Here is a 17794-nt window from a genome sequence, read left to right on the forward strand (position 1 = left end):
ATTAGCAATATGACGTTACGTGACGTCATGAGGTTCACGTTCGTGTTCACACAGAACCTTTCAAAAAGGTTCACGTTCACACGAACCTGAACCGTTCAGAGGTTCACACCATCCCTAGTACCTGTTTGATGCTGGTGTGATCAGACTAGATGACCTTCACGGTCATATCGATCATTCCTATCTAATACCGAATACCGTGCAAGCATATTTTATGTACCACCATCACTGCCGTGTGTTATGTATTTTGGTTGGATGAAAATAAAGACTATTTCTCTCTCTCTATCCCAAATTGCCAATAGGGGACTCGTCTTTCCCGTGACCCCTCACAAGCCACAAATAATGGGCCTATTTTCCCGCGCATTGGCTGATTTGATCCTACGCCTAACACTAAGTATGTTAAAAGTAAGCTCCGTTGTGTAAGATTTTTTCTGGGCTGTGCAGATTCTCTCCGGAGATTTGTTGGGCAGCCCCATATTACCGAGTGGCTTCGGCAGAGGTCCATAAAGCCAGCAGTGTCACGGATTCATTATATAGAGGTCAAGATACACACCCTGCTCGCAACAAAAATCACATTTAATTGAAGTAAATATTTTTTATACCTCGTGTTTTGTGTTTTATTCGACTGTTATTGGTACACAGTTCATATTGTGCACCAGTAGTAGACTTCTGTTTTCGAGACGCAGTGAAAATCTGTGGTTCGCCAAAGGCTTGCAGATTAGTGTAAGGCAGAGGTCGGCAACCTTTTGTGTGAAGCGTGCCAAAATATGTCGATTTCAAAAATATTACCAACTGACGTGCCAAACTTTTTTAGTTTGTCATATTTTCGTTTCAAGGAAGGAATTCCACCAACCGCTAATCTGAAGCTGGCAACAGCATCGGTTACGCCAGTGGTTCACAAAGTAGGCTGTGGGTGGCAAAATGTATAAATTCTGGTCGATATCGCACCAGACCTAATATTTAATGTAGGCTACGTAAAATTTGCATCATTTATTACAAAAAAATCTGTTCGCGCTAAGATTGGTATTCTGTGGTTGCCTTTGTAGTTTACAAATCCACTGTTTGAGGTACCATAACCAATAAAGTGACTCGCGCACCAGCATTGTAAGTTTGTCCGCACAGCTCTAAAGATCGCGGTAAAGACTGTCGCTGTTCAAAATATTTTGGAATCGCTTACTCGTACCATACGAATCCAGAATAAATCTCCTTTCGTCCTCCAAATTCGCATTTTCTTGCGGGACTTATTACCATTCTCTGCGGGTATCATTTGTACCATGCGGCTCCTGCACAGAACTATTTGGAGCCTGTCATTTCGACGCCCGGACATATCAATGTCAAACATTTTGGCCAACATGCGGAGGTTATTTAAATTCAAGGTTTTATCGCCGCCAATTATTTTAGAAACGCACTTCACGTGCGACTCATGTTCCCCGACACGTTATGTCTTAGTGTCTCCTGTAGCTCAGGACCGCGTGACACAATTAGCTCGCGTGCCAGGGTTTGCCGGGTTGGGAAAGGTTCAGAACTACTGCTCGATAACATCCAATGATAAGACGTACGCTCAACTAATAGCGGTATGACTCATCTTTAGAATGGCACCAAGCGCTTGTTGAATCGTCAGAATATATTTTCATCCGATCAAGACACGCACAATGTACAATGCAATATAAACAAGACACAATACGATGTAATGAACAGATAGAAGGATGCCGAAACGACCAGTTGCTTAATCTTGCATCCACTTCGGCCTAACGCCCGATGTCACAGTTTTTCGATGTTGATCTGTATTCGGCCGCCATTTAGACGCTTTTTCATGCCTTTTCCGTTCGCTCTTTTGAGCACGTCGGGTATTTTTATGGGCTTTATAATTGCTGCTCTTACGGGGGCATATGAGCCCAGATTGACCTCCGACGCGGAATTGAACTGTGGCCCTGGCGTTCGATTTCACCACTACGCTAACTCCTCAGACTCCACCAAAACACCGCAAAGTCAATAATGTAAAAATTTAATATATTGACATGGGGGCGTGGGAAGGAAGGGTGCTTTCCAATACTACTCCTCTCGAAAGGTATACGATTAAAATAGCGGAATTTAGAAAGAATCAACCATCATTCGTGCTAATTTCGACAAGCTGGTTCAGGAGTGTTGACATATATTGATCAATCCTGCAAGTACACGCGATTATGTACATGCACCATTGTGCAATTGTACAACGTACACACATGTATGTAGTCAAGACGAGTGAACGAAATCAAGTGTGACTATCACGATTTTATATTTTCGAACAGTACAATGACAATCTGATATTATTGCGTTCTGGAAAACTACTGTCTACTAGTGCGGAGCATGTGGACCGGAGCCGGATTGGATATCCGACCGGATTTTCACAATTTTGGCCGGACCGGATCGGAACCGGATCGGTACTTTTTCTGTTACGGCCGGAGCCGGATCGGAGCCGGATCACTACTTTCTTGATACGGCCAGAATCGTTATGGATAAGCATGACTTTTATAACTAAATAACTACCAACCAACTACACGCAAGTAGCCGCCAAGCCAGTGCGATCATAAACGAGACATATTTATCAATTCACGGAACCCCCATACCGTGTAGGACCGGATTTCTGACCGGACTTTTTCATTTTTGGCCGGAGCCGGATTGGAGCCGGATCAGTACTTTTTTCCTGATACGGCCGGAGCCAGATCGGAGCCGGACCAGAGAATTGAACAACCGGATCGGAGCCGGACCAGAGAATTTATCGATCCGCTCCGCACTACTGTCTAGTCTACACGTAAACAGTTATATCCTTATTCAAAGTAGTGATGGCATTGGCATTGTGACATCATGTCACGTCAGAGGTTCGTGTTCGAAGCGAACAATTTGTTGAAGTACGTGTTCAATGTTCATACGAACCAGAAACCGATCCCTAGTAATATAATAATAATATCGCGACTATTTTAATGGGATTGATGAATATAATTGATGATGGTAGACATAAACCTTCAGTGTTTTCCCCTTTTCGTTGTTGTGCACGTAGTCTGCTGTCTTGTTTATTTCTCGTTTTCTGCTGCTGTGTGAGGAAATTGCGTTTCTGCCTTGGGTATAAACCAGCTTACACTTGTTATTTCTAGTATAGATAACTAACCTACGGATAGATGCGCAACCCGTGATTCACGATCGAGTGATGCGACATTCGGCAGATTTGTTGTCGCTTCATAGCATGAAATGGCAACGAAATTGCTAATCTCATTAATGACGACCCAGGCGCTCAAATTAAATAAAGTCGATCTTATTCGAAAGCTACAGTCGCGCTGATTCTGATAATATACCTTCAAATCTGATCAGGGCAATGGAACCCCCTAGAAATACCCCTCAAAGTCTGAAATTCGGCATTGTTCTAAACAATCGCAACCACGCAAGGACCGTTGTTGTGGTCATTGTGTTGCGTCGTTACGATTGTTTAGAACAATGCGGATTTTCAGAGTTTGAAGGCTTTTTCGGGGAGGTTCCATTGCCCGGATGAAGGCTTAATGTATATTATCAGAATCAGCGCGACTGTAGCTTTCAAGCTTGCTGGACCAAAGACATGAAATGTATTTTCCGCTTTTAGAAGTACTGTTTATATTTATATTTCTCTTTCAATTCCCAGTATCTTTGAGTTCTAATTAGTTTCGGTTCTATTGTCTGGAGAGCATACATGTTGGATAGGGCTGTTCAAAAATAACCTTTTTTCCTGAATCGTTAGGTTGCCTTAAAAAACGACGCACACCAAATTTGAATTCATTCCAACCAATATTCGCGGATTTCGTAGAGTTTGAAAATTTTGAATTTGCCTAAAAATGCAAAAAAAAATTTTTTTCAAATTTTTCTGCCGACCCCATGAAATTGTTGCTCTGTCTTCAACAACGATGCAAAACAAATTTGACTCAATTCGAAGCCGTAGAAGTGGAGTTATTACAGTTTTTCTTTGATAATTCTGGGATTATCCTTGGCGGATCATCCCAGAATTATCATCAAAAAACTTGAATAACTCCGCTTCTGCAGCTTGGAATTGAGTCAAATTTGTTTTCCATCGTTTTTTAAGACAGCGCAACAATTTCATACGGTTGGAAGGAAAATTTGAAAAAAATTTTTTTTTGCATTTTTAGGCAAATTCAAAATTTTCACACTCTACGAAATCCGCGAATATTGATTGGAATGAACTCAAATTTGGTGTGCGTCGTTTTTTAAGGCAACCTAACGATTTAATCAAGTAACCTGCAAGATTCAGGAAAAAAGGTTATTTTTGAACAGCCCTGATGTTGGAGTATAAAAGCAAGTGTGGAAATGCCTTTAATTTCCGGAAATAAAGCTACACAATATGGCATTTTTACGCTCGACCATATTTTTTATTGACGTTCATTAATCGCGCAAAGTGTTGAAACCGTATCTGTATCGACTAAACTACGGGCCTTATAATAGGGGTTATATTTTCTAAAACGGGCTGTTCGAGTAAACAGAGGATTAATATTGCATTTCCATATCAGTACTATCATTTTCACCCCATGGTGCAGACGAATGCATATGCTGTCGAATATTGGATACCTCCTGGTATGCATCAAAATGAATCAAGATCTGCACCTTTCGCATAGCTTAATTTGCAGCTTTTGACAATCCATGTGATAACGAATTACGATCGTTTTCACAACTACTTACTTACTTCAGTAGATTTAAAGTCGGTCAATTCTAACTCAAGTAGTTTTAGGTTGCTTATGGAAGAAGTATTCCTACTACTCCTACTTGGGTTGAATTTTTCGTCGCTCCTTCTACTTCTACTTGAGTTGCTTCTTGACTACCATGACAACCTCAGATAAATACTTCTACAATTTCATTGGATATGAAGAAGAGCGTGATTAGACATTATCTGTAGCAACAGGAGCCGAAAAGTCATGCCTAAGGCATGCTCTGGATGCAAATTCAAGTGCATTGCAGTGGTCGGATTTGACAGCTTCCATCGTAAATTCAACGATTCGTACAAGTAGGGAGTGTAACAGCATGCGAATTGATCCGGGGTGGACGGGTCAGACGGTTTACACGAAGGTACAACGGTGTTTTCTTTGAATTGGGTGTGGCTATCAGCATTTTCTTTCCGTTGGGTCTGACTGAGATGTCGCAAATCACCCAGGTTGGGAGCAGGAGCTGAAATGGTATGCTTCCTGCGCATCGCGCTGATTTCGGTGCGACGATGATGTGGATGTCTGGAAGATGTGGAGGAGTCGCTTACGAGGACTTCACTAAACGTCCTTTGGACATGAGATGTGGGCAAAGAGGTATCGATGGTCACCGAGTTCAACATAACCTTGGCTTCGGAACAACTAATTTTAGTGCGTTCTTTGATGATATGTAGTTTAGCTTAGGTTTTATATACGCAACATCCGCCGTATGCGGCATAGTGAGGTTTTTTTTGGAGTGGACACAAAATTTATCCTTGGTGCGAAAGAGATGCTCGTGATTCTGGCTACCGCATTTGCCGCAGCATGCATGGCCTCTGCACAAGCCCAGGGGGTGGCAGAACCGGTTGCATCGGAAACAGCGTAGCGGTGGTGGGTTATATGGTCTAGTCTTAAACCTAAGATACGAGTAGCTGACGCTGTCGGTGACCTTTTCACTGAGCAAATGCAGGATAACTGAAAGAGAAGCCTATAGTATCCCTTTGTGTCTTTTTTCTTCGGGCGCTTTACTGATGTCACACATACGTTGGCAAGTTCTGCGACAAGTTCAGAGTCGGAGATATCCAGAGCTACCCACGAAAGGACTGCTCTGTTTCAATAAGATCTACTAGGCTGCAGATACGTTTTGACGTTGATTATGCTGCCGCTCACTTCATCGGATAAGCCTCCACGTTGTAATTTAGTTTATACTTGATTTGCAATTTCACAAGTGATCAGGAGCTCACCTGAACGCAAGGGTCATGGCCAGGCCGTGTTATTTTTGGCACATGCCAAAACTGCCAAAAATAACTTATTTTTGGCATTTTTTGATTTTTAAAGAAATTTGGTTTTTTTTGGTGTATTTGGTTGGTAAGCATCGCCTTACTGGACGCTGGGCGGTGCGAAACCCTCGTGGTACAACCGATACTTCCAATCACTCTCACACCCAGGAAGAGTATGGCCCTTGGCCTTCATATTCCTGAACGGGATCTGAAACCGCTTGACGGGGCAGTATCCCATGCATAGCCATGGTGGCGAAGACAAGCTTGGGGCCGCAGACTCAAGCCCCTCAAAGCCTGGCTATGCAGACTCGTTGCACCTTTTGACGGAAAATATGAAAGAAGGTAAAATGCGAGTCAAACCGAGATGGGGAATCTGTGTCCTACGACAATACGGGGGGAGGTTTACTGCGGTTCCTCCGGACCCCTAAAAAAAAAAAAAAAAAAAAAAAAAGTATGTTTTAAACAATGTTTTAAACAAAGGCCTGTTAAGTTTTTTAAGTTGTGAAATCATGACATAATTGTGTAAATACTTTCCAAAAAAACATGTTGTATGAGCCTACGGACAATTACCACTCGATATATAACCGACGTATATCGATATGGGTCGGTTGGAATCCTCAAAATATAGTCTGTTCAACAGCAATGGTGCAGCTATTTCGTCGAAAGAGCTCTATTCACCCTATATTTTCAATTGTCAATGTCAATCCACTATGATGTCACAATTAAATATTCGTGGCGTCATGGATTTAAAAAACTGCAAAAACAATAAAAAAACATGTTTTAAACATGTTTGTTTTGAATAAAAAAAAAGGTCATCTTTTCCGCTCAGAGCTCAAAATACCGTTTTTCTTTCTACATTGCCAGGTGGATGACTAAAAAAAGAAAAAGAAAAGGTCATCTTTTCGCTCAGAGCTAAAATCACCGTTTTTCACTCCGAAATACCCGCGGGGGCGTCACTTCTGTGCTAATTTGCAGCATATCACTCGCAATTTGCTCTAAATCTGACCTAAATTTTCAAAAAAGACGACAAAATCTCAAAAAAGAGGACGAAAGGGCGTCCTCCGAGGACACTTTCAAAAAAGTCAAAAAAGAGGACAAATCCTCTTAAAAGAGGACGTATGGTAAGCCTATTTAAATGCAAGGAAAGGAATGAACGTAGTTTATTTTTGTCCTTGATATTTTTGCGGCATATACACCGACTCATGATACACATACACACGGTCTGCGCATATGCATACTATGAGTGCAAGATGTGCATATGCCGCTGGACAAGGAAGGTACAGATATAGCCTTTTACGGTTTTCTAAGTCTTGCACCACCCCTCATGCTATCCCATTAATGTATGGGCGCCAAGCAGGGAAGTCATAAATACCAGTGTTACTAACCAGGTATTTGGTTTGACCCGGCCGGGATCGAACCCACGACCTACCGACCAAGAAGACGCTTCACCATTACGCTATCTTGTCGGTTGTTGCAATCCTAATAGTAACAATATTTTAGACAAATTCTATAATCGCCAATTGTATTTACATTTCTCGCGATTTGCCCCGAATTTAGTTATATTTCGACGATGTCTAGGGTCTGTCATGGCGAAAGATGGCCTCGCTTTAAATCACTGTCGTATGGCCGAAATGGCATTTTTGTCCTTATCTGAAGGACCTTCATTCGTAAAACTGCGGGCCGCGGCACGTACCAAGGTAGGAGATAGGCCTGCGACCACGTTTGAGTTTGAGACCCGTGGTATAGATCCGTATGACACTCGATGTTAGTCAGAGAATCACAGTCTCGAAATAAATTGGGTACGGCTCACGGCGGTCGTTATCAATTTTAACAAGTTACTTAATCTATTTCGACTGACGTCACTTACGTGTACTCTTTCAGTCCCATATTCCAGAAATAACTGAAAAAATTCGGTTCTTTCACAGGCGGGAATATGAACTGTGGATGTTGCTTCAGAATGTGTCGCAGAAATCCTGTACCACATTTTTCTGTGCCAATGTTGATGACGTCTGGATATCGCTTGCTCTTCGACTGTATTGAGGAGATTATATTGCGATGAATGGGGGAAATATATATGATTTGGGGCGAACACTGTAAGAAAAGAGTAAAAACGGAAATACTTATTTCAGTGTTTTATACCAGGTGAGAACTAAACTGTTCGGAAAATATATCAATTATGCTTTCACCTGATTAAGTCTTTCCAAACTATCCAAATAGTCGAGGTATTTCTTTTCCCGAATCCGTAGCTTGGATGCTTCGAAATGCATAATAGCCAAGAGTCACTTTATGGCTGTTGGTACTATAGGCGATAGGCCTATAGGGATTTAGTCCAGTTATTCGCCATTCGCCAATGCACAAGTGTTATTGTGGCGAGATAACGTAGTGGTATAATCCACAGCCACAACACCAATGGGTTGTGGGCAGGACCGTAACTGCCGCACCCCAAACCCGCCAATTGGGGGGGAGCTCGAAGGGGGCCCAAAATTATTTCATGAAGTAGCATAAATTATATAGTATTTTTTTGGAAATTCGTGAAAATAAAAAGAAAATTTCGCTGCGCGCGATTCAACGTATCCAAATATCTTGGGTACTAGGTATTCTCCCTACAAGATAAAATAATAATGATTTACAGAAATGGGCGTTTCGGCGTCGGCCATTACCGCGACACGACGTACCAAGACATTTAAAGTTTTAGACCATTGGTCGCCAGCGGAAATATTGTCGGAAAATCTGCCAGAACATCAAAAGTCGACATGTACGGTATTATGTGTAAATTTTCACCGTTTCAAACATCAAAACGTGTTCTGGAGAGTTTTCTGGGTCAAGTTCAAGTGCAAATTCAGACGGCATATGAGTCATAAACTGGTTTACTATGCCTGCAAATGGTTGGAGATGACAATAGAAAGCATATTGCGTTGTTTTATGCTATACACCGGACGGTAGGGGTCCGATTGGGTCTTGATGATGAACTTGACCTTGATGACCACTCACTGACCACGTCCATTTGTAAATTTGATATGTATTTTCCATCTTTCGATATCTGACGAACAGCGCGGTTGACAACCATAGTTGATGGCTTGTTTGAAACCAAGCTACAGTGACTACGCACTGAAGCATCATATTTCTCTCCTTGACGCCATCCTGAGGGTCAGCCTTGAAAATTGAGAGAGAGAGAGAGAGAGATTTTTTTGGAGAAAAAGTTTGTTTATTTAAACGTATTAAAAAAACCTAGACATGTCATAGGGTGTCGATCAAAGGTGGAATCGGTAGAGGGCTATACTCCACCCACTTTTAAACTGGAACTGCCCAGATTCAAGTCATGGTGGGGTCACGGTGAGAATTTGAAAAGTCAAGGTCAATACTGCAAAATATGGCCCCACCACCTCGTAAGGGTTAAATGACGAAGAAATCGCCAATTATTTTAAGAAACCCGCGTCTTTCAGTTGTTTTTCTTCAATATCAGGCCGCTTAGATGAAGAGCCAACCTAATTTCATTGCCGAAGAAGCTTTTATCAGCACATTGACTGTCACCGGCTACCAGGCCGTTCCATTGCCTTAGTTGAGGAGTTTCCTGGCCATATCACAAAGGACAAGGAAAAATTGCAATTTGCACTTTTAGTTTTTGCTGACCAACGCGAAAACTCTCCCGAACACCCTGAAAGGCTGAAACTGACCTTACTTTACCATGGCAATCGCTATTGGTCATCATGACACCCCAGTCACTGAGCAACTAATACCCACGCAAAGGAATCCAGGCTTAAATGTTGGTCATAATGCAGTTGCAGAAGTGAATATATAGGCTTCATACTGCAAACGGGTAGAATTTCGGATCGATTGAGCCACCTCTAAACATTAATGAATTTCAATAAAATTTCGCAAAGGGTGTTTTTCAGCCAAAGGGAATATTTTGGCAGGGTCAGACCAACAACTTTCCAAAATTCGTTTTTTAAGGACCACCCTAATATATGATTAAGGCGCCTAAATCGCTGGCGCCGAATATTCCTGTCCTGGCAATCAGAACCTCACAGGATAAATGCCATCTGTGGGGACAAATTAATTGCAAGTGAACAAATAGCAATTTTTCAGTACGTTTGGGTGATTTCACCAAGTTTTGCTATAGCAAACATCATGTTACGAAGTCGTTATACCAACGGGTCCTCCCTTCTGAAGGTGTTTAATTCAGACATGGGGTAATCGCAATTAGTAATCGTAATCGATTACGACGATTACGGCATTTTGAAGTAATCGTAATCGCAATCGATTACATTCGAAAAAAATCCGAAGTTATCGTAATCGTAATCGACTACTTCCCATATCTAATCGATTTTTTTGTGAAAGAACGATTACTTTTTGTTTGTACAAGGACTATGACATAAACTGAATATTCGTGAACAAGAATGAGATAATATACCACGTTAGCGACAGCACAAACGTCTGATTTCAAACGCCACTGACTCATTATTACGTCAGAAGTAATAGCTCCGCTCGTCATTGCGTAAGAAGTATCCACACATAGTAAACAGACATGCGATGGACATTGTAGTGTGATTGTAGGAACAACTCCGTGGTGTATATCAGGTTATCAACACACTACAGAAGCCCCTACCTCGCAGCAGGATATTGATCACCACTCTGCCTATAGTTTCAAACAGGGTTGTAATGACTCGAGTCATGACTCGACTCGAGTCGGACTCGAGTCACGATTTTTTTATGACTCGACTTGACTCGAGTCATTTTCTTGAAATGGGAAAATGACTCGACTCGACTCGAGTCAATATTTGGATTGACTCGACTTGTACTCGAGTCATTACGCATGACTCGACCCAAGTCATTGACTCGGCTTATTTTATATGACTTGAAGATGAAGAAATTTGCGAATCATAATGGCTAGATCAACGCATCCGACGAATTCTGCCGACATCGCTATTTGTCACCACTGCTTTCGTTGCACTTGTCTGATATATCAGATATGCCGCCGTAAAAACAACAGAAATTGATACATAGTAGCAATGCATTGTACAAAATCGTCCAGTGATGAAGAGGTAATAGATCCTCCGCAATTAAAGTACTCAAGACTTTTCAATTATACAAGCAAACAATTGAATCAAAGTTCAATTAGAGCCAATGAAATGACTCAGATGGTGAAGAGACTGATAAGCTCATGTGTAGATTTGAAGGCGATGATTCTTTGCATTTTTGGGCGACTAGAAAGAATGAGTATTCAATGCTCTTCAGTGTGGTTCAAAAATGCTTGTCAATTCCTGCATCTAGTGCACTAGTGGAACGTGTATTCAGTAGATGTGGATTCATTCTACGGCTATGCCGCTTTAACATATTTGAGGATCTCCTTTCCACATTAGTATTTTTGAGGTGTAACTCATTGATTTGATCTGCTGTGAAAACACACAATGCCCTTCGTCCATTTGACGTTTTGTTAGGTATGTGCATTGTGCACGTGAGTAATAATGAATGGCTAATGTTGCGTGATGTTTGTACAATATGGCTGTTCTAAAATAACTTCTTTTTTATTTTACTGGGTGGTTACATGATAAAATTGTTATGTTGCATAAAAGGAACACTGAATCTGGCTTAATTTGAAAAAAGTGGAATCAATGATCTGAGAGGAGAATATTCTGGATTTGAAAATAAATGGAGTATTTTAGTGAGAAATTCTTTCATATAATATAATTACATAGTAGTAAGCCGACTATTTTTTCATATCCAAAACATTCTACTCTAATAACTTCACTTTTTCTAGTTGGAATTGAGTCAAATTTGCTATGAATCATATTTCTACAGAATGTAACAATATCATGAGATAGCCGGTAAAATTCGAAAATCTCTATTTGTAATTAGTCTAAAATTTTCTTTCATAGCATTGCTTTCTACTGGTTGGAATTGAGCCAAACTTGATTTTTAGGCAATCTAGCAATTTTAAGAAGTAGCCAGAAAATTTGAAAAAATGTTTTTGAACAGCCCCATTGTACAATTATTTCTCCAATGCTGTAACTGCGATGTAGTCGGTAATGCAATTGGGAAAACCTTTAGTGTAATCAAAAGGTATCTGTTCTGTTGTCACTGCACAATGCACATAGTTGCATGCACGCTTTTACAGCATGCTGGCCTGTTGTAAATACCTCTACATAAACATGCATCTATTGATTCTCTATCAACTAGTATCTTGACGTGAATTTGTTGGTTCTCTATCAGATAGTATGTAGACGTGAATTCGTTGGTTCTCTATCAGCTATTCGTGAGCTATCGTCGATGTGTTCATAATAAAAACTGAATGCTTGTATTGGTGATGTATCAGACTGACAAGAGAGATATTTGATTTTAAGTTCTAAGATTAGTAAAGTTATCTTTAGCATCGGTAAATGAGGCCAGGACCTGTCCGTTATCTGCCTAAATAAACACGTGCCAAGACTCTGATAGGGACAAAATCAGCATGTTTCGCAAACAGGGAATTCGATATCACCCAAGCAGGATTGAAAACATGAGTTGAACATGACTTCAATACTGTGACTTGGACTCGACTCGAGTCATAACACCATGACTCGGACTTGACCCTTTAAACGGTGACTTGGACTCGGACTCGAGTCTGTGATGAATTGAAAATGACTCGACTCGACTCGAGTCAAAACCACAAAAGTATGATTGACTCGTGACTCGGAACCATGTGACTTGGTTACAACCCTGGTTTCAAATAGTAACTTATGTATTGATGTTTGGTTGTGCTTAGTTAAACGCAATTTACCGTTGCTGCTTGGCGAGCAGGAGGCCTACGTACGCACGTGCACCTGACGAAGATTCGGAATTTTGTTCTCGTCGAATAAAACATTGCAGTTTCCACAACGAAGCATTACAAATAAACAGCTGCTGATATATATCATAACCGAACCGTGCTTAGCCGTTTCTCGTAACAGCAGCTCGCAGTATATGTATTAAGTTGAAGGCAGAATTTTTATGTGCACTATATCTTATTCTCATATAACTACTTGAAACGGGCGTCAATCATTATTTCACAGTTCGTTGTAGTAGCTAGAATCAACAATTCAGCCAGAACAGCAATTCGTCCCCCCTGTCCAACCGTTGGTCAATTTTCAAAACTGAATTTCGTCAATAATATTGGTAATTGCATTATATTACTATTCATTTATAACCTCTCTCAGCCTCGAGTGTCAGATTAACCTGTAGAGCTGGGGCACGTAATTCATAATCATAGCATCTGGTATGTGTTATATTTACTTTATTGTATGTGGTTAATTCGCGACCTCCAGTCTGTTGTATAATCAAAAGATATTGTACTCGCCCAAACGCAGCAGACTAAAAAAATATATTTCGCGAGACGCACACACAAATTGTCATAGCTTTATTCCTTTGTGGATGCACCGGGTGGCATTTGCATTGTGTGCCCAGATTAGAAGGACAGGAGTTATTAGTCACGCCCACCCAGCTCGGCTATTGACAATGGACGAATACCCTAAGTCAGTGGTTCTCAACCGCCGGTCCGTGACGACATTCCTGCCGGTCCGCCAGGTATATTACAATTTTATACATTAATTTCAAGATGTAATGTTGAAGGCGACAAGTACAGAACAGGTACGAGCTAAACAGCGCAGTTTGCGCGATCACTCGTTTTCGATTCATTCATTTTTTGCGAGAACGTAACTGGGGCACCGCAAACCATCCAACTGGAGAGGGACCGAGCTTGAAAAGGGCCAAAATTATTTTGCAAATGAACATAAATCACAGCGTAATTATTTGAAACTTTTTCCAACATTTTTCAATTTCTTTTCGGGCTTTGCGCGATTTAGTGTCACCAAATGCCTTGCTTATAGGTGCCCTTATATAAATGGGCATTTCGGCGTCAGCCATTACCGTGCCACGACGTACCACCACATAATGAAGTTCAGGCAAACATGGGAGTACAAAAGCTGTGCCCAAAATTCGGCAGCGAGAATACCGATTCAGTCATGAATTATCGACAATTTTCGCTATTGGCGCGATTAAGCTACATAAACTCTCTGCTTACACTGAGTAGAATGAATGTGGTCACAAGTACAGGTGAACACATCCATCGAACTGACGGGTCTGTGGGCGAAGCCCCAGGAACGTTGGCTTATCGTCCTGTGGGGGACCCAAGACCAGCGTTTTTTTTTTTTTTGGGTGAGCCGGCGAAGTAATTTTTCGACCCGGGTTTGCGCGTGGCCGCTATAGCTGCTGTAAAAAGTGTTGTCTTGCGGTACACATTGTATTCGTAGTTTCCAGATTAACCTGATCTGGTGGCAGTGGGCAATGAGCAAGATAGCCCGACAAGGTGCTTGGTTCTACTACAAAACGCTTCTTCTCTCGATTTTGTCAAAGAGAAGAATATTATTCGTGTTGGCGTGGTCGGTTATACGCACGGCCTTCGGCGCGAAAGACGAAACAACTCTCGGCGGTAGCACGATTATCTAGACAAGGCAATCTTTACCTCGAGTCAGCAGACTCACTACCATAAAATCACATGGATGCCATAATGAAGATAATTAATTACAATCAAAACCCTCTAAATGTCACACTCTAGCACCATATAATTGCAAAAAACGGTTGCATACTTTACATTTTGGTTTCATTTCAATTTTGAAAGTTCACCGGTCCGCCAGGCATTTTTTGAAATTTTACCGGTCCGCGAGGTGAAAAAGGTTGAGAACCACTGCCCTAAGTTTCAGCCAAGGTATTTCTTTGGTATCACATCCCGTGGAGTTGCGAGTTGGCCGAAACTGCATATGTCTTTTGGTGTGTTGTGGGATCGTGGTGCGGTAATGACCGGCTCCAAAATGCCTGTTCCCATAAAATAGCCTATGGATGTTTTTTCTTGAGGGGAAGAGGTATGCATTTCAAACCCAGCTATCTACTGGAGCCGGGTTCACCAACCGTTTTGAAACAAAAAGCTTCTTCTTGTGTAGTGTCTACTGATTATTGCGACGACCGACGGGTTACCAATTACTCCCACCGTTTATCCGTGTTCAGTTGGATTTATTCACTTAGACTCTAAGTCTTAGAGTAAGACAATCAGAACACTGGGCCAGGTTTCCGCCCCTTACCAAGAACAAAAATCGCTCACTCGCCGGGACTCACACCAGCTCCTCCGGGTTCAGTTGCGTTGCTGCAGTGCACGCCGAAGCGTCAATCTCCGCGGGAATATTAACCATAGATTCCCGTAGAGCCGCCGCGTGGGCGAAGACAAGCAATGCCCCGAGCGACTGCGTTCGTATGTTCCATGCGACCCATGTTCAACTGCGGCTCATGTGAAACCAGCTTCAACTTTCAAATCTCTTATATGGATATTTGCTACAGCGACCGCGGGCGACTCATTTGGTCCGCGTTGGTGACCCTGTACTAGAGACATTTGAATCGCAAAGCTCGAAGAACATTTTCAAGAATTAATTAAATTCTCGAAAATACTCTATAATTTATGTTGGTTTACAAAATACTTTTGAGTCCTCTTCGAGCACGCTTCCCACCCTATTAAGGAATTTGGGGTGCGGCAGGTAAAGACCTGGCAATAATGCAAATCGTTGGGTGCGATAAATCATCCACTATAAAGTTGAGCAATTGGTATATTATGACGTAATAAGCAGATGACGCATGATGTATGAAGAGAGTTGATATCTCACTAAGCCTTTTCATCGCAATCCTTGTATTGTCTTCCGATATATCATATAAGATTATAGTCCTAAGAAGCAAAACAAATGTAATCGTGAGTAATCGTGATTACTTTTCCAATATAATCGTAATCGTAATCGACTACTTCCTGATTTTGCTGTAATCGTAATCGTAATCGTAATCGCGTGATTCCGAAGTAATCGTAATCGCAATCGATTACATTCATGAAGTAATCACCCCATGTCTGGTTTAATTATTATTTACCGGCGCTACAGTTTCCAATACTCACTCAATTACTCAGCTCTACTGGTAATTCTGATTACTTGAGCTGAGAGGATGAAAATTTGATAGCAATATATATGCAATTTCCGATCCTATTAACCGATTAAATCATGAATTACTGAAAATTTTCGCCCTTTGACGCAGTATGAGCTGACTCACTAAACAGTACAACAAATAGCGATGATAAGTGACGACAAAAACGAACAACTGAATGGGGGTTAGATTTATCACCCTATGGAGGCCCATGACCAACGTTTTTGTTGGGGGGGGGGGGGCTGACGAAGTGCTGTTACGGTCCTGGTTGTGGGTTCGAGTCCGACCGAGGTCGACTCCAGAATTCCTACTTAAGTGTTGGAGGTTTATCTAGGCTCCTCCTTGCCATATCATCCGCGTAAGTGGTGTCTTACAAAAAGCCTAGAAGTGGGCCGTGCTACAAGTCGGCAGTTACGGAATAAAAAGTAACGAATGTCTGCCTGATGTATACGACCATTGACCATTGTATAGTCGACAAACACCATGAATACCACAAACAACAACACAAGTGTTATTGCAAAGACTCGATATATGAAGCAGATATGGTCAAATTAGTTTCTACTCAACTAGAAGTAACGCCGTGTATTTCTTTAAATACAAGTAGATTTAAGACTTTACAAGACGTATCTAAACTGCTTCAATTAGAAGTAGAATTTGAAAGTTCTGAAAACTGCTTAAGCAGATCAGTTCAAAATTTAGATTTGCATGAGAGATCGCATACCTTAAACACGGAAATATATCGAGCTCGCGGGTGTAGAGTTCTATATATCTCTGCCTTAAGCGAATTCGTTAGTTTGAATATAGCAATATGTATACCGTAAGAACTAACGCAAAATAACCAATGACACTGAAAGCATGTGTTAGGATTGTCCATAATTTGGAAAATCTCAACAATGATGTGTGTGTCTTATTCTATAGAATATTGATTAAAAAAAACGTCAATGAGCCTGAAATAAGCTAACAGGACAGTCGTTAAGATTCGTCTAAAAGCGTTTGAAAGTAGCTGCCTAAGAGTGGGCTTACCACCAATCATAGAACAGCGAGGAGACTAGTAATCATGAAATCATGGCGCTTGATTGGCTAATCGGATATGCTTGAAAGATCACGATAGTAGCAGCTTGCTGATCAGCTGTTCAGGGAGTCTGCTAACGGCGGTGAATCTGTAAGCATATTCTAGGTTGGTCCGCAGATAATGATTCAAGATTAATTCAGGAGATGTTGGGTTACGAAATACACGATGAACAAAGGAAAGCTGCTTCACAAAAAAGTTTAAAACATGACTGGCTTATTGTGAAGGTAACCGTTGTAGCCTGCATCCCTTGTTTTCATCGAGGGAAGCACAAAAACACGCGAAAAATATTGCAAAGGCGCTTATGTAAGTGGCGTACGAAATTCTAGTTTCAGATGGGATGTACCATCATCGAATACAAATATAAAGCTTAACAATGAAACTACTTTGCCTGATCTTATTAGGCTCTTGCCGTGGTATATAATTGCAGCATAGTGCCCTATCTGGTGTCGACACAAGCAAATCTTATGGATCGATGAAATAGGTGTACGTCACACTTTCCATTTGGCTGACTGTAATTTTTGACCGACTTGCAGTCCATCAAATTTGATAAAACGGGTATCAATTGAAAGCTACCGCTGCACTGATGACGAAAATATAAATTTTACTTTGCTCGTGGCCCCGTAACCCCCACAATCAGCCTCGAATTTTTCATTGTTATGGAGAGTGGCATAGTGACGCAACAATGCTGTCTGGCGAAACGAGAGCGTCGGTCAGAGCAAATGATGGCTGCGCGGCGAGAGTGAGTGCTCAGCAGTCAGCTGGCGTCGCGGCAATGGGCAATGATCTTG

General features: G+C 41.4%; 1 protein-coding gene and 1 long non-coding RNA gene across 2 annotated transcripts in view; one reads left to right on the forward strand and one right to left on the reverse strand.

Annotated features, from left to right (window-relative positions):
* The window catches only part of LOC145451092 (uncharacterized), a 262756-nt gene that overhangs the window by 186391 nt on the left and 58571 nt on the right, over positions 1-17794 (forward strand). The window lies entirely within an intron of this gene.
* Positions 1-17794, reverse strand: part of LOC145451024 (heparan sulfate glucosamine 3-O-sulfotransferase 1-like) — a 32289-nt gene that overhangs the window by 9795 nt on the left and 4700 nt on the right. The window contains exons 2-3 of the mRNA XM_080329510.1: positions 8155-8222; positions 7836-7999 (exon numbers count right to left, since the gene is read on the reverse strand). Coding sequence (XP_080185636.1) covers positions 7836-7999; positions 8155-8222 — 232 coding nt within the window. The remainder of the gene's footprint in view (positions 1-7835; positions 8000-8154; positions 8223-17794) is intronic.

Source organism: Botryllus schlosseri, chromosome 11 (assembly GCF_051294905.1).
Source record: "Botryllus schlosseri isolate E-star chromosome 11, Bs_hap1, whole genome shotgun sequence".
Lineage (NCBI taxonomy): Eukaryota > Metazoa > Chordata > Ascidiacea > Stolidobranchia > Styelidae > Botryllus > Botryllus schlosseri.